At 39.5% G+C, this 22,710-nt stretch overlaps 1 protein-coding gene across 2 annotated transcripts in view; it reads left to right on the top strand.

Annotated features, from left to right (window-relative positions):
• LOC126473641 (cationic amino acid transporter 4) overlaps positions 1-22,710 on the top strand; it is a 246,156-nt gene that overhangs the window by 194,206 nt on the left and 29,240 nt on the right. For both annotated transcript variants that reach the window (XM_050100830.1, XM_050100829.1), the window contains one exon: positions 18,814-19,039. In XM_050100830.1, the coding sequence (XP_049956787.1) occupies positions 18,814-19,039 (226 nt within the window). The remainder of the gene's footprint in view (positions 1-18,813; positions 19,040-22,710) is intronic.

Raw genomic sequence — 22,710 nt, 5'->3', positions numbered from 1 at the left:
CTAGAGGACATCATGACCTGACAGCTGATGAAAGCTCTTCTTCGCTGCAATCAGAAGATACTTCCACTTCAAGTTGGAAGTAAGTTTATGAGCAAGTCAAATTCCAGCACTATAGTAAGTGTCTTCATCATGACACATATTCTGGTTGTATAGGACGCCACTTTGTGATCAACCTGAAGAATCCAGAGGAGATAGAATAACAGCTTTGCTATCTTGATACCAACCAAAACCTAAAGCAGCTGCCTTCAGTTGTGCCCCACTACACTGTAGCTGCCTTCAGTAACATCCTCTGCAATAGTCACTATCTGGAGGTATAGAAAGACAAAAATCTGCAGTTGCCATCTAATAAATTATACCCGCAGAAACTATTGCTGCATGTGCAAGCAGAACACATTGTCCCCTTCAAGCAGTTTGTGTTTCAGTACAGGCGCTCCACAACATGAAATATTTAGCTGGATGAAGAGACAATTGACATAACAAATAACTAGGAGCTTTTACAGACCGTCTTCCTGTCACCGCTAACACTTCTGTCAGTGTCTGGCACATTGGCTTTCTCTTCATAATTTTTAATTAGGGGTTGCAATGCCCAACCACATTCATGGAAGTCCATTGTGATGGAGCAGAATTGCACACTATCTCACACATTGGACACTCAGCTAATATAACATCATCACATCTAAGAACTGCAAGGGGAGGTACTGGGTTACTTCAACATCAACGTAACTGAAACACATTGGCACCATCCTTTTCATGTTACTGCTCCATACCAACTTAGAATATGCTGCCATAGTGTGGAGAAATGCAGAGTGTGCCATTTACTTCTTTCAGACAAATGTAAATGACAGTAAATTTTGCAAATCTTTAGAATTATTTTGATAAATTGTTCTCCATAGTACAGGAGATGTTTGCATGAAAATAATAGCTGGATAAAGTTTGACCATGTGTGGGTTATGTCTTGTTATCTTACCAGAAATGAATAATTTTTAATATAATATATGTAACTTGTAATAGTGTTGCAATGGATTTTTACGTGCGTACGTGCGATGCACCAATTGCGATGGATTATACGTTACTGCTGCAATGCAATTTCTTTTATAATTTTTGTTCACCTACCTCTTTACAGCAGTAGATCTTCTACGTAAAACTCCTGACTGCAGTTACTTATGAGATCACAGAAAAGCAGTGTTGAGGAAACTGTAACCTCATAGCTACACGCCAGAGGACGCTATAAGAAAAATTTGCAGAAAATTTTCTATGTACTTTAAAGAACTGATTCGGAAAAGGGATGTCACTCATACTTTAAACATGAAGTTCAAATTTAAACCTTCAATAGCTCTATATTTCCATTAAGCAAGATCATCAGCCCACATTTACGAAAATTACTAAAGTGTCTGCTCACAGTTATCACTATACCTAAAACAGCCAGAACTTTTACCTTCCCAAATTCCGAAACCAATTTCTTGTAACACAGTCAATGATTGGCCAATTACTTCTGCACATGATATTCAGTGGTTGTCTTTAGTTAAAGTTTATGCTCGCCATAAAATACTCAGTAAGAATATACTAAGTACTGCCACGCTATATAATTCAAAGTTCACTCACGATTTTCGTTAAAACAAATTATCACAACACTCTAAAGTTTTCATAAACAGTTTCTGGTCACTACCAGATACCATTAGCACTGGACCATAATGTGGAAGTCATCCCAACACTTCATCTCACACATAATGCGAAAAGTCACATCCAGTATAACCGTCTCCAATGAAAGCTAGCTCGCGACTCCCCTCTCACTCTCCCACACTCAAAACTATATCTCCTCACTAGGTGGCCAACCGTACTTCTCATTAGCTGTCAGCACTTACGACCAATGAGAACTCACTTCTAGGGTGCGGCTCGCGCCAAACTCTAGCAAGCACCAACCAATTCTCTAGGCACATTGACGTCATCAAATTAAGTAACACAAAACTCTATAATTAAATAAACAAAACAAAATGAACTATAAGCTTTACTCTACAACTGGAAATTTATTATGTAGTCGCGAATGTTCTGGCTGTCCTATACATAAGCATACATACTTGGACATCCGACAATCACTAGTATGGGAACCACTAGTGGATTCTTTCCCACGTTACAGAGTTGGAACACTTGCCATTTCCTGTAGAGAATTACATGAATGATTTTTAATAATGCCAAACGTCCCACATACTCTCACGCACGCATTCTCATTCACACGCACACAATACACATATTTATCTAAAAACAAAGATGATGTGACTTACCAAGGGAAAATGCTGGCAGGTCGATAGACACACAAACAAACACAAACATACACACAAAATTCAAGCTTTCACAACCAACGGCTGCTTCATCAGGAAAGAGGGAAAGACGAAAGGATGTGGGTTTCAAGGGAGAGGGTGAGGAGTCATTCCAATCCCAGAAGCGGAAAGACTTACCTTAGGGGGAAAAAAGGACAGCTATACACTCGCAAACACACCCACATCCAACCGCACATACACAGACACAAGCAGACATTTGTAAAGGCAAAGAGTTTTGTCAGAGATGTCAGTCTAGGCAGAAGTACAGAGGCAAAGATGTTGTTGAAAGACAGATGAGGTATTAGTGGCGGCAACTTGAAATTAGCGGAGGCTGAGGCCTGGTGGATAACGAGAAGAGAGGATATACTGAAGGGCTAGTTCCCATCTCTGGAGTTCTGACAGGTTGGTGTTAGAGGGAAGTATCCAGATAACCTGGACGGTGTAACACTGTGCCAAGATGTGCTGGCCGTGCACCAAGGCATGTTTAGCCACAGGCTGATCCTCATTACCAACAAACACTGTCTGCCTGTGTCCATTCATGCGAATGGACAATTTGTTGCTGGTCATTCCCACATAGAAAGCTTCACAGTGTAGGCAGGTCAGTGGTAAATCATGTGGGTGCTTTCACACGTGGCTCTGCCTTTGATTGTGTACACCTTCCAGGTTACAGGACTGGAGTAGGTGGTGGTGGGAGGGTGCATGGGACAGGTTTTACACCGGGAGCAGTTACAAGGGTAGGAACCAGAGGGTAGGGAAGGTGGTTTGGGGATTTCATAGGGATGAACTAAGAGGTTACAAAGGTTAGGTGTATGGCGGAAAGACACTCTTGGTGGAGTGGGGAGGAATTCATGAAGGATGGATCTCATTTCAGGGCAGGATTTGAGGAAGTCGTATCCCTGCTGAAGAGCTACATTCAGAGTCTGATCCAGTCCCGGAAAGTATCCTGTCACAAGTGGGGCACTTTTGTGGTTCTTCTGTGGGAGGTTCTGGGCTTTAGGGGATGAGGAAGTGGCTCTGGTTATTTGCTTCTGTACCAGGTCAGGAGGGTAGTTGCGGGATGCGAAAGCTGTTTTTAGGTTGTTGGTGTAATGGTTCAGGGATTCCGGACTGGAGCAGTTTCGTTTTTTCACGAAGACCTAGGCTGTAGATAAGGGACCGTTTGATGTGGAATGGGTGGCAGCTGCCACAATGGAGGTACTGTTGCTTGTTGGTGGGTTTGATGTGGACAGAGGTGTGAAGCTGGCCATTGGACAAGTGGAGGTCACCGTCAAGGAAAGTGGCATGGGATTTGGAGTAGGACCAGGTGAATCTGATGGAACCAAAGGAGTTGAGGTTGGAGAGGAAATTCTGGAGTTCTTCTTCACTGTGGGTCCAGATCATGAAGATATCATCAATAAATCTGTACCAAACTTTGGGTTGGCAGGCCTGGGTAACCAAGAGGGCTTCCTCTAAGCGACCCATGAATAGGTTGGCGTATGAGGGGGCCATCCTGGTACCCATGGCTGTTCCCTTTAATTGTTGGTATGTCTGGCCTTCAAAAGTGAAGAAGTTGTGGGTCAGGATGAAGCTGGCTAAGGTAATGAGGAAAGAGGTTTTAGGTAGGGTGGCAGGTGATCAGCGTGAAAGGAAGTGCTCCATCGCAGCGAGGCCCTGAACGTGCGGAATATTTGTGTATAAGGAAGTGGCATCAATGGTTACAAGGATGGTTTCCGGGGGTAACAGATTGGGTAAGGATTCCAGGCGTTCGAGAAAGTGATTGGTGTCTTTGATTAAGGATGGGAGACTGCATGTAATGGGTTGAAGGTGTTGATCTACGTAGGCAGAGATACGTTCTGTGGGGGCTTGGTAACCAGCTACAATGGGGTGGCCGGGATGACTGGGTTTGTGAATTTTAGGAAGAAGGTAGAAGGTAGGGGTGCGGGGTGTTGGTGGGGTCAGGAGGTTGATGGAGTCAGGTGAAAGGTTTTGTAGGTGGCCTAAGGTTCTGAGGATTCCTTGAAGCTCCGCCTGGACATCAGGAATGGGATTACCTTGGCAAACTTTGTAAGGTGGTGTTGTTTGAAAGCTGACGCAGTCCCTCAGCCACATACTCCCAACGATCAAGTACCACGGTCGTGGAACCCTTGTCCGCCGGAAGAATGACGATGGATTGGTCAGCCCTCAGATCACAGATAGCCTGGGCTTCAGCAGTGGTGATGTTCGGAGTAGGATTAAGGTTTTTTAGGAAGGATTGAGAAGCAAGGCTGGAAGTGAGAAATTCCTGGAAGGTTTGGAGATGGTGATTTTGAGGAAGAGGAGGTGGATCCCGCTGTGACGGAGGATGGAACTGTTCCAGGCAGGGTTCAATTTGGATAGTGTCTTGGGGATTTTCATCATTGGGAGTAGGATTAGGATCTTTTTTCTTCGTGGAAAAGTGATATTTCCAGCAGAGAGTACGAGTGTAGGACAGTAAATCTTTGACAAGGGCTGTTTGGTTGATTCTGGGAGTGGGGCTGAAGATGAGGCCTTTGGATAGGACAGAGGTTTCGGATTGGGAGAGAGGTTTGGAGGAAAGGTTAACTACTGAATTAGGGTGTTGTGGTTCCAGATTGTGTTGGTTGGAATTTTGAGGTTTTGGAGGGAGTGGAGCTGGAAGTGGGAGATTGAGTAGAGAGAGTGGGAGAGACTGGGTTTGTGTGCAATGAGAGGAGGTTGAGGTTTGTTGGAAAGGTTGTGAAGGGTGAGTGAGTTGCCTTTCCGGAGGTGGGAAACTAGGAGATTGGATAGTTTTTTGAGGTGGAGGGTGGCATGCTGTTCTAATTTGCGGTTGGCCTGTAGGAGGATGCTCTGAACAGCTGGTGTGGATGTGGGAGAGGAAAGACTGAGGACTTTTATTAAGGATAGGAGTTGACGGGTGTGTTCATTGGCTGAGTTGATGTGTAGGTGAAGGATTAGGTGGGTGAGGGCAATGGATTGTTCAGTTTGGAATTGGTATAGGGACTGATGGAAAGAAGGGTTGCAGCCAGAGATGGGAACTTTAAGTGTGAGGCCTTTGGGGGTAATGCCAAATGTCAGACAAGCCTGAGAAAATAAAATATGGGAGCGTAACCTGGCTAGGGCGAAGGCATGTTTGCGGAGGGAATGTAAATAAAACTTAATGGGGTCGTTGTGGGGGTGTTGTGAGGGTGACATGGTATTAGAAGGTGGAAAGTGTAACATGAGGCTGAAATGAAAATGAAAATAAAAATATATGGGGAGAGATAAAGGTGAACTAGAAAGCAACTGGAGATCTGGTGTGAAAAAAGGCGAAAGAGTGTTGGTTAAAGCTGGGCTATATTGATCCTGTGGTGAACTTGGGTTGATAGATAACGATGTGCACAAAGGTTAGGTGGTTGTGTTGCCGCCAAAACACGTTAAAGAGTGGAGAAATTCAGGAAAATTTCGAAAAAACTGCGTGTAAATGTATTAAAAGGAGTGGTTTTGTGGTGGCAGATTATGAAAATGAGGCTAACAATTGTCTGACGAAGAAATAATGACGTTAAAACCTGTGGGAAGCGGCTAAAAATTATCAGTGATGTAGGAAAAACGGAAATGGAAATAAAGCGAAAGTTATTAGAATTGGCCAAAATGGTTGTTTAATAGGTGAAAGGAACTGTTTGTGAACTAGAAACGGTGGATTTTATAGCAGTGGTAGTGATGAAAGCGGAAAAAATTTTTTTTGGTTATGGTTTGGAAGTGGGTTACGTATTATTGGGGTGGGATAAAATTGTATAGTAGATAATGGTAAAAAGGAGAAGGTGAATACAAAATGAAACTAGTGGCAAAAACAGAGAGAGAAAATAAGACGACAGAAAAGTTTTCGAAATGCAACAGTAACAATAACAAACGTAATTGTTGGGTTCAAATTAATGATTTGGATATAATAGAGGGAAACATTCCACGTGGGAAAAATGTATCTAAAAACAAAGATAATGTGACTTACCAAACGAAAACGCTGGCAGGTCGATAGACACACAAACAAACACAAACATACACACAAAATTCAAGTTTTCGCAACCAACGGCTGCTTCATCAGGAAAGCAAATCAAAGGCAGAGCCATGTGTGAAAGCACCCACGTGATTTACCAACTGACCTGCCTACACTGTGAAGCTTTCTATGTGGGAATGACCAGCAACAAACCGTCCATTCGCATGAATGGACACAGGCAGACAGTGTTTGTTGGTAATGAGGATCAGCCTGTGCTAAACATGCCTTGGTGCACGACCAGCACATCTTGGCACAGTGTTACACCATCCGGGCTATCTGGATACTTCCCACTAACACCAATCAGTCAGAACTCCGGAGATGGGAACTTGCCCTTCAGTATATCCTCTCTTCTCGTTATCCGCCAGGCCTCAACCTCCACTAATTTCAAGTTGCCGCCGCTAATACCTCACCTGTCTTTCAACAACATCTTTGCCTCTGTACTTCTGCCTAGACTGACATCTCTGTCGAAACTCTTTGCCTTTACAAATGTCTGCTTGTGTCTGTGTATGTGCGGTTCGATATGGGTGTGTTTGCGAGTGTATAGCTGTCCTTTTTTCCCCCTAAGGTAAGTCTTTCCGCTTCTGGGATTGGAATGACTCCTCACCCTCTCCCTTAAAACCCACATCCTTTCGTCTTTCCCTCTTTCCTGATGAAGCAGCCGTTGGTTGTGAAAGCTTGAATTTTGTGTGTATGTTTGTGTTTGTTTGTGTGTCTATCGACCTGCCAGAGTTTTTGTTTGGTAAGTCACATCATCTTTGTTTTTAGATATATTTTTCCCACATGGAATGTTTCCCTCTATTATATCCATATCATTAATACACATATTTACTTAGATTTCTTGAAATTATTATTATAGAAAAGTCACAGAGGTTTTCTGAAACTAAAAACTTTCCCAATTTATATATAACACTGAAAGTGTTATCAGATCATCATACATAGTCACTGAAGGTGAACTATTACATCACTGTATTTATTTAAATTCTTGACTGTCGGAAAATTAGTTTTTTTTTTTTTTTTTTTTTTTTTTTTTTTTTTTTTTTTTTTTTTTTTTACTAACTTCCAAAATACAACTATTTTTGATTTCAGACATTGACATATTGTTTATTTTCACAACAGAAGGATGTACATCAAATATGACATTCCTCAGGTTATTCCTTTATTAGTTATTAATATTTTTAGTTTCGTATAATGTAAGTGGCCTGCCAGCGCTGCTCCACTGCTTTCACACGCGCAGCTGCAACAGATGGTAATGACGTCAGTCTGCAGTACACAACTCGTCCGTTACTGACTGTATAATACTCTACCAGCTTACATTGCAGCCCACATACTTTCTGAAGTAAAGCTTTTAATAGACAAATGGGCGATCGCGCACTAGTTGCGATGCCACACACCTCCTGAGGAACTAAAATTTTTAATTTCTTAACAAATTTTTGTTTCTCAATATTTTTCTATTAAAGATTTACTTTAACCATTATTATTATCATTTCTGGTTCTGTATATATTTCATTCATCAATATCTGGGGCTGATGACCTACAATCAGTTAACTCTGGACATATACATTAAATCGTCAATACTAAAATAAAAAAGTTACAATCTTCATGTTTGTTTTTTTTTTCTTTTATAAATTGCTGAAAAAGAAACAAACCTACAATACATTCTTTTTACATCACACGCACACTAACAACATAATCGCTTTGGTGAGTGTCACCTCTGAACGCTTACACTTTTCACTTCTGCTAGCACTCGTTGTCTGACTCAGTCCTGCTTTGGAGGTCCGTATGAGTCTCGTGCTACTACAACCTTACACCAGCACACCTGAAAAATTCAGCTGGCCTCAGTTTCCATCCTTAAATGCTACGTCTTAACCCAACACAATAACCCTCTCAAAATTATTTTAATCATAGTTTTCATGGCTCTTACTGAATAACTCTACATTTCCATGTCATCATGCAAAATTTTCTTTCTAATATTTCCATTTACAAATACCCTTTTTTTAGTTAAAAGAGAACTAACTTTCCTACAAGCAGTACCAAAGTGGCACATTTACTATTAATTTTTCTTCAATTTTTTTCATTGCAGTGAATCAAACAAGTTACTGTTACATATAAATATATACAAATTATTTCTAACAAATAGTACACAAATACCCTTCAAATTTCAGCCAGTGCTTATGGCTCTCCAAATCCGGTACACCACATAACCTTACAAAACAAAATTATTCATATATTTACAATTTCTCTCCAGGCAGTCTCCTGCTGTCCTGTACAAGAAAAACAACATCTGAAAAAACATATAAATACTACACATTCCTTAAAACTACTAATCTTAAATTTGTTCTATTGACTTCTGCGGCACTTGAATGGTTCAGATTCGAGGTTCCAAATGATTGGAAAAGAGCACAGGTAGTTCCAGCCTTCAAAAAGGGTCATCGAGCAGATGCGCAAAACTATAGACCTATATCTCTGACATCGATCTGTTGTAGAATTCTAGAACATGTTTTTTGCTTGAGTATCATGTTGTTTTTGGAAACCCAGAATCTACTCTGTAGGAATCAGCATGGATTCCGGAAACAGCGATTGTGTGAGACCCAACTCGCTTTAGTTGTTCATGAGACCCAGAAAATATTAGATACAGGCTCCCATGTAGACGCTATTTTCCTTGACTTCCGGAAGGTGTTCGATACAGTTCCGCACTGTCACCTGATAAGCAAAGTAAGAGCCTACGGAATATCAGACCAGCTGTGTGGCTGGATTGAAGAGTTTTTAGCAAAGAGAACACAGCATGTTGTTATCAATGGAGAGATGTCTACAGACATTAAAGTAACCTCTGGCGTGCCACAGGGGAGTGTTATGGGATCATTGCTTTTCACAATATATATAAATGACCTAGTAGATAGTGTCGGAAGTTCCATGCGGCTTTTCGCGGATGATGCTGTAGTATACAGAGAAGTTGCAGCATTAGAAAATTGTAGCGAAATGCAGGAAGATCTGCAGCGGATAGGCACTTGGAGCAGGGAGTGGCAACTGACCCTTAACATAGACAAATGTAATGTATTGCGAATACATAGAAAGAAGGATCCTTTATTGTATGATTATATGATAGTGGAACAAACACTGGTAGCAGTTACTTCTGTAATATATCTGGGAGTATGCGTGCGGAACGATTTGAAGAGGAATGATCATATAAAATTAATTGCTGTTAAGGTGGGTACCAGGTTGAGATTCATTGGGAGAGTCCTTAGAAAATGTAGTCCATCAACAAAGGAGGTGGCTTACAAAACATTCGTTCGACCTATACTTGAGTATTGCTCATCAGTGTGGGATCCGTACCAGATCGGGTTGACAGAGGAGATAGAGAAGATCCAAAGAAGAGCGGCGCGTTTCGTCACAGAGTTATTTGGTAACCGTGATAGCGTTACAGAGATGTTTAGCAAACTCAAGTGGCAGACTCTGCAAGAGAGGCACTCTGCATCGCGGTGTAGCTTGCTGTCCAGGTTTCGAGAGGGTGCGTTTCTGGATGAGGTATCGAATATATTGCTTCCCCCTACTTATACCTCCCGAGAAGATCACGAATGTAAAATTTGAGAGATTCAAGCACGCACGGAGGCTTTCAGACAGTTGTTCTTCCCGCGAACCATACGCTTGGACAGAAAAGGGAGGTAATGACAGTGGCACGTAAAGTGCCCTCCGCCACACACTGTTGGGTGGCTTGTGGAGTATAAATGGAGATGTAGATATGGGTTCCTCTTGACTAAAGTCAATTTAGAGTTTCTCAAGCCAGCCTTTTGCTGCTCTGTTACAATAACCTCCAACTCAGGTTTCACAAAATTCAACATCAGGTTTCTCTAGTCACATTCAGTATTTGTTACATAGTCATCTCCATACTACACTCACTCAGGTTAGTAATGGTTAATAATGTCTCAATCTATTCTGGGTTACATCAGGTTCCTTCTCACTTCTCTCATTTGTACATCCACCTGTTTTTAAGCTTTGATCCCATTTTCGTTTACTTACATTACCTCACTCTGTTTACAAACATAGCCTCTCCTTCTTTTACCAACATTGAGCAGGCAACACCTTGCCTCTCACTCCTTTGTTTATTACTATTTAGCAGGCAACACTTTTAATGCTCTGTTACACATTACCATCATTTTACAGCCAGCCTTGCTGCTCTGTAATTATTTCCTCACAAACATTCTTATTGAAATATTTTCTCATTACCTTACACAAATATTCTTCTTACAACATATTACCATTATTTTACAGACAACCTTGCTGCTCTGTATCATACCTTAACCTCCCTTACCAAAACAACCTCCCGAGGTTCTCACACCATTTATTCACATGCTTAATACTACGATTGAGCAGGCAACACGTAACCTCTCACTCCTTTACTGACATTATGCAGGCCACACCCTGCCTCTCTTCCCAACACAACCTCCTGGTACTCTCTCTAATGCTAGATAGTGAAGAAAGAAAGAAGATAGTAAAAAGTTCTGAATGAAATAAGGAGAAGGTTGACAATACATAATGAAAGGAAATAGTATTGTCATACGACTCGAGTCCTAGTGTTCGTCATGTACTTAGCTCTGCAAAGAGTGCAAAGCCCTCTGAGGTATCGCTTAATTCCTGCAATTTGTCATCAATCCTTTCTCTGACGCTATCCAGCTCAGACGGATCCACTTCTTTACCTCCACCATACTCATTGTAGCCTTCCATCAGTTTTGTGGTCTTGCAAATATGGACTGGAAAGTCATTCAGTTCTGTATCGTCACATGGTCTCTTACCTATGAAGGGTATTGTTATAAGGTTACCGTCAATTCTAACCATTACATCATTTGTCCCGAAATTTACCCATCCTTCATGTTTACTAAGAAAATCAGCACCCACCAGCATGTCCATGCTTAGTCCACTTATTACTAAGAAGTTCTGCTTAATTACTACCCCCTTTACAACTATGGACAGGAATACTTCTTACTTTACCACCTTCTTGGTTTTTCCTGTTGCTACAATTATATTTCAGCCACTTACTGGCGTCTTTACTACTTGTTTATTATCTGCGAGTCCATTTACAAACTTTTGTGATACAGCACACACCTCTGATCCTGTATCTATTAAACACTTTACCTTTTCATCTAATACACTTAACTCTATTATTGGCTATCCTAAGTACTCTTTTTTGATTTCAGGTTTTACTTTATCTAATAAATCCTGCACCATTTCCCTTCTGTTAAAACCTGTCTTCTGGGTGGATATCACATTCATGCTTACAGGTTCTCCCTCATGCTTAATATTATCCCTATTATTAGTGGCGGCTCCTACCAGTCTGTCCACTAGTGCTAAATCGAAACATCTCTCTAGTGTTTCTCTTCCTCTACTCACCTCTGTTTCTGCGACCCTAACCCAGGTGTCGTCAGCAATATATATATCCTCCACTTCTTCCTTCTTCTCTTCTTCTTCATGACCCTCAACTACTTCAAATAACCTATTAAACACATCTTTGACCTCTGCTTCATTTCTGTTTCCACCACTGTCAGACAGATCCTCATCTGTTTCGCTGTGCAGATTTATCTTCACCTCCTGATTCAAAACCTTATTATCAGTACGTATTTCTTCGACAAGCATGTTGTTATTCTTATTATATTATATTACTGTGCCCCATTAACTCTACTTTAATTAATTCTGCTGTCTCTTGTTGCTCCCCATTATTCTTCCCTTCTTTCGTTGCAACTATATTAATGCTAGGTGGTTTTACTGGTGCCTTTCTTATGGATGGTTTTGCCAGCAGGTTTAACTGGGAATGCCATTGTCTACAAACGCTAGCATAATCATAGACAGCTTCAAGTTTTCCGACCATGGTGCATGACCGCTAACTGACGTCCTTCGCCAGCTGGTTGCATCACCCCCTGACATCTGTCGGCCGTCTCCGAACTGCCCTCGGTCACTGACCCGATTATCATATGTCCTGCCTCTCCCTCGTGACCTACCTCAATATCCGTCTCCTCTCAGCACACTCATTCTGCTTATGTTTACATCAGTGCGATTGTCATTCTGCCTAACAGGAGGGCGATACTCTCTTCTCGCACTTTCCTCCTCTTTGAGTACTGATTCAATGTGTTCTAGATATTGTACAAATTTATCTACATTGTCTCTAGGTGCAGATATTATTTTATTCTTTCAATTCCAAGGTAACTTATTTTATACCCCCAAAATGATGTACTCCGTTTCTACTTTATTACCCAGATAGCACAGTAAGCCGGTTTCAAACTTGTTTCCAGATGTAAAGTTCAAGTATATAAGCTTGAGCAAAGCTTGAATATTCAGGCCTGTTAGTTGGATTCCAGCTTGAAACAAACATCAAAGTTGGCAGAGTTCAAGCTATATTTCAAGCTTGACTTATCAAGTTTGGCTCCGGCTGTATCTACACACATGGAATACAGCCTGGTATTTACAGCTTGTTTTAAGCTACATAATTATTAATCTGAATTTATTTAACCTAATTAATTAAATAAATATCAGAATGGAAATGGTGTGAGAAAAATTATCAAGACATGTATGTTTAAAAAAAATTATTTTCAAAGTAATTTAAAATTGTTTTATTTTAAAATTTAATTATTCTGAAGCCCCTCTGGCCCCAGCACACAGACCAGAGCAGGATCAAATATCGCTGACTTCTGCTGGTATAATGATCCTGTAACAGGTAAAAGAAAATGTTAGCCATACCTAAACATAAAAAATGTAAAAAGTTGAAACTAATCAACCTAAATATAATTTATGCCCCAGATTAGCAAAATAACTTCAAACTCATTGATGTAGTAAGAATCATTAACTAGTATAAACATCACTGAGTAAGCAGCTGCTTCTGATGACTTCATTCCAAAGAGTTTTTAAAGTAATTTGAAATAACTTTTTGTTTGAAATTTTGAAAGTAAAGATGACATTTGGGTAATTTTGCGATGACTTCATGAAGAAGCCACAAATCACTATTTCTAACAGTTTCAGGGCCATTTAATCTGAATTATAAAGAAACAATTACTTGAAATCATATACACCTCATACTGTAAGCTTATAAGGAAACTACCGTTTAGAAAAATGTAGACGTTTTATTCTATCAACAATTATATTTTGGTGAGTAAAACTGAATCAAAATGAAATTAAAGATGAAATCGAAATGAATTTAAGAAATTACCAGTTCAGTGGAACTGAAATGTAAAAGAACAAAAAATGTTCTCCTTGTCATATTTTAATATTGCCTTTTATAAGATTTCAGCCGCATTACAAATAACAATAAAAGTAAGAAGTACCAGTAGGCCTTGCAGTATTATTTCACCTAGGGAACAACAAAATTAAGAGCAATTGAAGACCAGTCAAAGCTACGTAAATAAAAAAGACTGACACCTATGTAGTGACTGGTTCTTGATGCACTTTTCCCGTTCACCATGTCATTACTATTTGTATTAGCAAAGAAACTTTTCACACTTCACGATTATTCATTCATGGTGTGACACATGCGAGTATTTACAAGTAAACAAATGTAATAGGGAGATATATATAAAAAGGCGAGATTTTAAAAAGGTAAAATAACATTAAGTTTTAATTTATTGGTGCCACGTACTAGAGAGCTGGTTTAAAATGACCTCTTTTTGCTGAACAACTTGTAATATGTTTTCTTAGCTGGTAATCCATTTCACTTTCATCCAGGTTCAATTTTTGTACATAAAAGAATATGATATTTTTTTGCATTACGTAATAATATTTAACATTTGTAATATTAACGTACCACTAGAGAAAAAATGCACCAGCGTACCTGTAATACACTATATATCTTCTTCAGACCCAGGGTAGCAGTAAGGCAGGGGACGCCACACACTTTCCGAACTATTTTCCAGTATAAAACAAACTTCACAACAGTCAACAATCATTAACGCACGTCACAAAAATAAAATGGCCGTAAACCTAGCAGAGTCAGTGCAACTGCAAGGCTTATAAATGCTTGTGGCGCTTCCCGTGGACATCTATGGAAGCTATGCCACATGCACATCTGCTGTACAGCCTTCCAGGGAAATTACAGTTTATTTCAAGCTTGGGAAAATTATTTTAATTCAAGCTAAATTTTTACAGCTTGATGTAAACTGTGTAACAGGTTGATTTTTCAATCTTGAATTTTCAACTGAACCTAAACTCAATATCCACCCTGAAATAAGCTGTGTAACAGGTTGATTTTTCAATCTTGAATTTTCAACCGAACCTAAACCCAACATCCACCTTGAAATAAGCTTGAGTGCTAGCTGGGTTACTATGATAGGATAGAGTAGTTACCCACCTTTGTACAAATCTTTTTATTCCTTCTTTCTTGGGGTCATATTTTTCCCCAGACCAGAAACGGTTAAGTACATCCATTTGCTTTCACTTACCCCAGTACTCCTCAAAGAAAACGCGTTTAAATTCCTGTAATTTAGTATATTTTTCTGAGGCCAAGTTCCCCCAAATTCTTGACTCCCCCATTAAGTTTGAAGTAATTAATCCGATCTTCTGCTTATCACTCCACACCTTAGGCAACATATCCTCAAAGTCATTCCAAAACTCATGTGGATGTACACTTTTATTGGGATCAAACTTGAGAAACTGTCAATGGGTGACATAAACAATCTCAGTGGACGCTACTATTCCACTAGACATAATGCTACCACTATTGTTAGTAACACACTGTTCTACTTTTGTTAGCCAACAGTCATGCTCACACTATTGCTCATTCATACTTTCACTGAATTGATTAATATGAGTTTCCAAGCCAGTGACTTTATTTATTACCTGAGCCCCAAGTTGTCACACTTATCTTTATTTTCCTTCAATTTACATTCTAAGGCAGCATGATTTATTTCACTATAATTTTCTACCCCTTTGATATATTGCCTTGACTATTTCTGAATGTACATGCACTTTAAATTTCTGGTATTCATCAGTAACTTGTTCAATTTGTGTAGTTAATTCACTTTTTACTTGAACAATAGTTTCCGTACATTCCTGTTTAACTGATTTGTTTCAATTTTTACATTATTACTAAGCACTGCCATGTCGTGCTTCCAACAATCTCTTGGATCTGAAATTTTTGAATCCAGCTTAGATTCTATTTCCTCTCCCATATTACTCATTTTTGACTCTAACCCACTCATTTTTGTATCTATCTCAGAACCCATTTTTGTCATATCAGAACCTAATTTGGTCATATTAGCTTCCATTCCCTCACTTAATGAGGTACCCATTTTCGTCATTTTAGCTTCCATCTCATCACTTAATGAGGTACCCATTTTCGCCATATTAGAATCCATTTTCATCATATTAGCATCTAAACCACTCAGTTTTGCCAAAAGACTCATTAACATACCTGCCACACTATCTTTCGCCCCATTATTTACTGATACAATGTCTCCATTAATATTAGCTACTGCCACAGGTAGATCTGAAACACTGGGATCTGATACACTCTGTTCCACCTCCGATCCATAATTAACACTTAATGACTCTGTCAAACTACTACTGAAATTGGGTTGGGACACATCCAAGCTAAAGTTCATGGGATCAAAAATCTCTTCCCCTTGTTCTTTCCCCCTGTCTACGCTCAGTTCGTCCTCTACATTTGTTTGCTTACACTCAGCCATTTTATTCAGTTTTTTCACACATACACACAAAGTTTTGAAAAACACACTACTTAACTTTGCACTTCTGATGTCTCCAACATGGCTAGCTGAGGCTGCAGGTCCGATCACCATGCACTGGGCCGCCATACCAGTTTACGGGCCACCACTCTGGTCAGCACTGCTAACTGCTTCCGCTGCTGCCATCGCGTCGTCTTGTAGCTCGTAGTCTGCCAGATCTCGCTGTTATCAGCTACTTCAGTTGGCGCGATATAACCACAAAATACATCCGTCAAGCACATCAAACACACTCACAGTTCATGGGCTATCACTGTCTTTCTGTCCATGTGGCGATAGTTCACTCTTAATATTTGTCCTTTCCCCAGTTCCTATTTATTCGCGACCACTTTTTTTGTCGTCTGGTTACACACACACTACTGCTTTTAATGAAATGTTTCATTATCATTTCCCGGCCGATGCACCAACTGCGACGGATTTTTACGTGCGTACATACGATGCACCAATTGCAACGGGTTATACCTTGCTGCTCCAATGCAATTTCTTTTATAAGTTTTGTTCACCTACCTCTTTACAGTGGTAGATCTTTGCACATAAAACTCCTGACTGCAGCTACTTACGAGATCACAGAAAAGCAGTGTTGAGGAAACTGTAACCTTATAGCTACACACCGGAGGCCACTATAAGTAAAATTTTCTGAAAATTTTCTATGTACTTTAAAGAACTGATTCCGAAAAGGGATGCCATTAAGCAAGATCATCAGCCCACATTTACGAAAATTACTAAAGTTTCTGCTCTCAGTTATCACCATACCTAAAACAGCCAGAACTTTTACCTTCCCAAATTCCGAAACCAATTACTTGTAACACAGTCAATGATTGGCCAATTACTTCTACACATGATATTCAGTGGTTGTCTTTAGTTAAAGTTTATGCTCGCCATAAAATACTCAGTAAGAATATACTCAGTACTGCCACGCTATATAATTCAAAGTTCACTCACGATTTTTGTTGGAACGAATTATCACAACACTCTAAAGTTTTCATAAACAGTTTCTGGTCACTACCAGATACCATTAGCTCTGGACCATAATGCGGTAGTCATCTCAAGACTTCATCTCACACATAATGCGAAAAGTCACATCCAGCATAACCGCCTCCAATGAAAGCTAGCTCGTGACTCCCCTCTCACTCTCCCACACTCAAAACTATATCTCCTCACTAGGAAGCCAACCGTCTCACTTCTCATTAGCTGTCAGCACTTACGACCAATGAGAACTCACCCTCTAGGGTGCGGCTCACGCCAAAATCTAGCAAGCACCAACCACTTCTCTAGGCTCATTGACGTCATCAAATTAAGTAACACAAAACTCTATAATTAAATAAACAAAACAAAATGAACCATAAGCTTTACTCTACATCTGGAAATTTATTATGCAGTCGCGAATGTTCTGGCTGTCTTATACATAAGCATACATACTTAGACATCTGACATTCACTAGTAGGGGAACCACTAGTGGATTCGTTCCCACATTACAGAGTTGGAACACTTGCCATTTCCTGTAGAGAATTACATGAATGATTTTTAATAATGACAAACATCCCATATACTCTCACGCATGCATTCTCATTCACACGCACCCTAACACACAATACACATATTTACTTAGAATTCTTGAAATTATTGTTATAGAAATGTCACAGAGGTTTTCTGAAACTAAAAACTTTCCAAATTTATATATGAACACTGAAAGTGTTATCAGATCATCGTACATAGTCACTGAAGGTGAACTATTACATCACTGTATTTATTTAAATTCTTGACTGTCGGAAAATTAGTTTTTTTTTTTTTTTTTTTAATTTTACTAACTTCCAAAATACAACTATTTTTGATCTCAGACTTTGACATATTGTTTGTTGTCACAACAGAAGGATGTACATCAAATATGACATTCCTCAGGTTATTCCTTTATTAGTTATTAATATTTTTAGTTTCGTATAATGTAAGTGGCCTGCCTGCACTACTCCACTGCTTTCACACGCGCAGCTGCAACAGATGGTCGTGACGTCAGTCTGCAGTACACAACTCGTCCGTTACTGACTGTATAATACTCTACCGGCTTACATTGCAGCCCACATACATTCTGAAGTAAAGCTTTTAATAGACAAATGGGCGATCGCGCACTAGTTGCGATGCCACAGTGTTATGTCTTTAATTGTTTTAGAACAAATAATATGTTAAGCAATGAGAAAAATCTTGTTTTGGAGTATTCTTTTTTACTTGTGAATTATAGAAAGTAGTGACCCTTTGTTTAATGTGACTGGACAACTTAAATTTATTTTTAAGAAATCAGAATTTATTGAAAAATTCTCAACATATGTGTCAGTGGCAACAAAGAATCAAAACTGTTCAGTAGCAGCTCTCATATAAAATGAGAGAAATCAGAGTACAATGCAGGAAAATGATGTAATTACCCCCCCCCCCCCCCCCCCTCTCTCTCTCTCTCTCTCTGTCACTGTCTATATATATCACACTCACTCACTCACAGTAGCCATCTTAGGCGTATTTGTATGCTCAACATTGACACTATCATATTACAAAATACATATGTACATATGTTTGAAGGATAAAACTTAACTTTTTAGTGTATGTTCACTACTTGGCACTTCTACTTGTCAGTGCTCCACTTTCTTCTCCTTTTATGTAGTGGAAGCTGTCAGAATTGAACAACGTGCATTAGTTTTATGAAGGTATCAAGTTCTGATTCTTTCTAAAATATACAGTATGTACTCAATTACTTTCGTCCTATGTTGGTAGAATATCAATCTCTCTGTTTCAGATGTTGGAGCTGGTGTCAGCAGGGCACCTTAAGTCCAGTTGCAACTGGATGAGGCCATTGGTTGGTGGCTGTTCCCCAGGCAGTGCTGTGTCAGGAGCAATCTTTGTGTTCATTTGCCTCAGTGTAGCATTTGCTGTACAAGTTCAGCTTTGTGAGAATGAGCTTCGTGCAGGAGTTTGGTGGGCTGTTCTGATGACTTCCTTCTTGTTTTTCTGCCTCTGTGGATGTGAGTTGTATGTCTTGTATACTACACTGCACAATTTTTAAATGACAAGTACATTCTCTATACATAGCAATGTTAGTATACGTGCTATGGCTGAAGCCTTCTACTTTAAATTTAGTATGTGTATGAGAACTAATATTTATATTGGAGCAGAACAATCCATCATGTACCACACAGTATTTACAAATTTGTAAGACCTGTGAGCCATGTGTGCTCAACTTGAAGTTGAAAATGAAAATCTGATTTTTTTCCTGTTAGATGTACTAGATGACTGTGTTGGCGACTAAGCTTTCCATTCATCTTTGTCTCTGCCACACTCATTGCACATTGTATACTAATAGATCGAAAGCATCAAGACCCTCCCATGTAATGTAGAACTAACCACCAGATGTCATGAGAGGCAGACTCAGCAGTATAAAAGGAGTTGGGGAGTATTGTATTATCAGCAGAGAACCAATAACAGCAGACTGGGTCAGTCAGGGAAGCTCAGAGGCTTTGGACATGAACTAGTCATTGGATGTCATCTGGGTAATAAATCCACAACACTTGTACAACACTTGTAAAGATCCCATATCAACTGTTAGTGATGTGACTGTGAAGTGGCAACATGATGGTACAAACCACAGCTGAATGAAGACCAAGCAGACCTCATGTACTGGCAGACATGGACTGTCAAGCATTGTAGAGGGTAGTTGTAAAAAAAATCGAATGAGATCAGCCAGAGGAATCCTTGAAAAGTTTCAAAATGCTACCAGCAATCTGGCTAAGACAATGACTGTGAGCAGGGAATAAAAGGAATAGTTGTGCAGCTGCTCTTGCCACACATATCTGTAGTCAGTGCTAAGCAGATTTGAGATGGCATAAAGAGTAACACCACTGGATAGCAGATGACTGGACACAAATGACATGAGTGCTGAATCATGCTATACCCTGTGACAATCTCTTGGGAGGAAATGTGTTGCAGTAGAGGGGAGATTTTCTTGGTTAGGATGTGGTCGCCTCTGCCAAACACTTGGGTGTGACTTGCAGAGGGGTGATATGGATTCAGATACAGATTGTGCTTAAGAAAATGCTAGATGAGGAAGGATATGAACACATATTATAGCAGTGTGTACTGTGTACAGTAGAGCAATATTTATGAGATGATGATGTGCACATGAAGTGCACATGAAGTGCACCCAGTCATAAAGCAATATCTGTGAGATAATGGTTTGTGGACAATAACATTCCTGAACTACACTGACCTTCTCTGAGCCCCAACCTGAACCCCAACTTTGGGATGAGTTGGAATGTTGACTTTACTCTCGATACTAGGGGCCAACATCACTACTTTCTCTCATTCCAGCTCCTGAGGAAAAATGGGCTTGTATTCTTCCACAAACATTCAGACACCTCACTGAAAGTGTTCCCAGCAGAGTTAAAGCTGTTATAAAGGTGAAGAATGGTGGACATACCTCATACAAATGTCCACTAACAAGTGTGTGGAACCACTTGATCACACAGTGTACCTCATTATTAGCCAGAAAAAAAAAATATTTTAAATGACAGGTTAGAACTCTAATTCATGAAGGAAGGAAGAAAGACTAGGATTTAATACATAGTTAGTGATGAGGCAACCAGAGATGGGTTAGATGTACAGATTGGACAGTATGTGGAAGAAATTAGGCATGTCCTTTTCAAATTAACCATCCTGGCATTATCTGAAGTGATTAAGGATAACCACAAAAATCCTAAATGTGAGATCTCATTCAAACTAGGCCACTTGGAACACCATACATTTGCCCTACATTTCTGTCTACAGTGGGAAACCGTTTTGAAAGTTGACCCCTGGAAAGACCTTCATGTCTAAAACCACATTCTGCATTATCTCCTCTCTAGCCCCAAAACTGAACCCTTATGGGGTCATTTTTAGTTTAAAAACTAGAAATGTGTCAAGGAGACATGTCTGGAGAGCAAGGAGCTTGACATACAAATGGAATTCCATTTTTTTACCATGAAAAACTGGACTAACTGTGATGAATGAGTTGGAGCATTGATGTGATGCAGAGGTGAGTCTTACTCCTTTGAGAGGTATTTTATGCTAAACTGCAACATAAGATCATTAGAGAACTCCTTGAAAATACATTTTTTTATCGTTTGTCTTACCAGTGCATATTCATATTGTAGTTCCATGGGTTTCAGAGAACACATTCAGCATTGTCTTAGACTTTCATTACATCTATTATAGCTTTTCTGGCCTTCAAGAAAAGAAACTCATAGATTTTATTTTCTGTACCTGTGAGTCCAGCCCACATACACACTCTTGTGAAAGATTAGAATTATTATAGTTTTCAGAAACTCTGTGAATTTTTAAATTCTCGAGTAAAAATCTTGTACAAAATATTGGCTCATTTGAACCACTTAAACAATATCTTGTGTGGTCGCGTGTGACTTATTATTATTAGATTGTGCACCTTTTCATCAAAACCTGCAGTGCAAGCAATTTACAAGTTCCGCCTTGAGTTATGACAATGTTGCCTTTTTATCTAGTTGACTGAACATGTAACTCTTTCTGCATGTTTTAGTTGCCCTTTGTACTTTGGCAATCATTCATCACCGAAGCAATTCAACATGAATGTCCTCAAAGAGATCAAGTCTATTTGTTGATAATAGTTCCAATATAATTTCATCATGAGCTGTCTTCTTAGATCTCTTTTCTAGGTAATTTTTAACAAAATCATTTAGTATTGGATTGTTTGTTGGATGATTAAAGTCTCCTCCAATGATGATGGTGTGAATGAACAATATATTTACTAGCTATCTCAGGTTTTCTGTAGGCCTAAAGTTTTCTGTTACATTTGGGGATGAGTCTGATTGTTAATAGAAGAATCCAGTTATGAAGTTGTGTCCATCCTTGATATTATGTTTTGCCCACATAACCTTGTAAGCAACTTCAGTATACATCCTGAAGGATTTGCATTTCTTGCTTATGGTTGGTGAATGTATCACTTCCATTTCTTATCAGTTTTCCCTTTTGATATACATTTAAATTCACCAAAAATAACTCACTGCTATCACTTTCAGGTTTTAGCCCATTTTCTGTATCTGGTATTATGTGAGTTCCATTGTCTTTTTAGGAGCATTTCAAAACCTGGTTAAACAGTTGACCAAAAGGCTTTTAATAGTTCCAGCTTTACAGCACATACTTTGGACTTTACACTAACACCATTTTGGGTTCTCATACAGCTCTCACTATATCATCTGGATGAAGGTACACTTAATCTAAAAACCTCTGGTGTGTACTCCACACAAAGTCAGCTGCCTGGGTATCAGCCTTGCCTATAAAGTTTACTGCTGACCCACATAGGTGGACAATGGTGCAAGGCTAGCAAGTAGCAGCAGCCTAACATGTCACAGAATCTTCAAAGTCTCCGTTTGAAACCAATCAATTGACTCAGAACCAGGGGTCACAATCAGTTCTGGATACAATACAACAGACAGTTAGCTTCATAGAAATATGAAGAGGCTGGTGTTCTCAGCCATCTCTGCCAGTCACTAGAATGATCCAAGTATGACCTCAGAGGTCAGATGATGTACATTATTTTTTCCTAAGTGTGCACAACCTACTGTTTGTTGCAACTTGTTTTCTCAATGCTGGAAAAGTCTCTTTAACATGTAGAATGAAGTGTCCAGGC

Source organism: Schistocerca serialis, chromosome 4, assembly GCF_023864345.2.
Source record: "Schistocerca serialis cubense isolate TAMUIC-IGC-003099 chromosome 4, iqSchSeri2.2, whole genome shotgun sequence".
Lineage (NCBI taxonomy): Eukaryota > Metazoa > Arthropoda > Insecta > Orthoptera > Acrididae > Schistocerca > Schistocerca serialis.
Note: the sequence above shows the minus strand (reverse complement) of the source record. Positions and strands in the feature narration are given on the sequence as shown.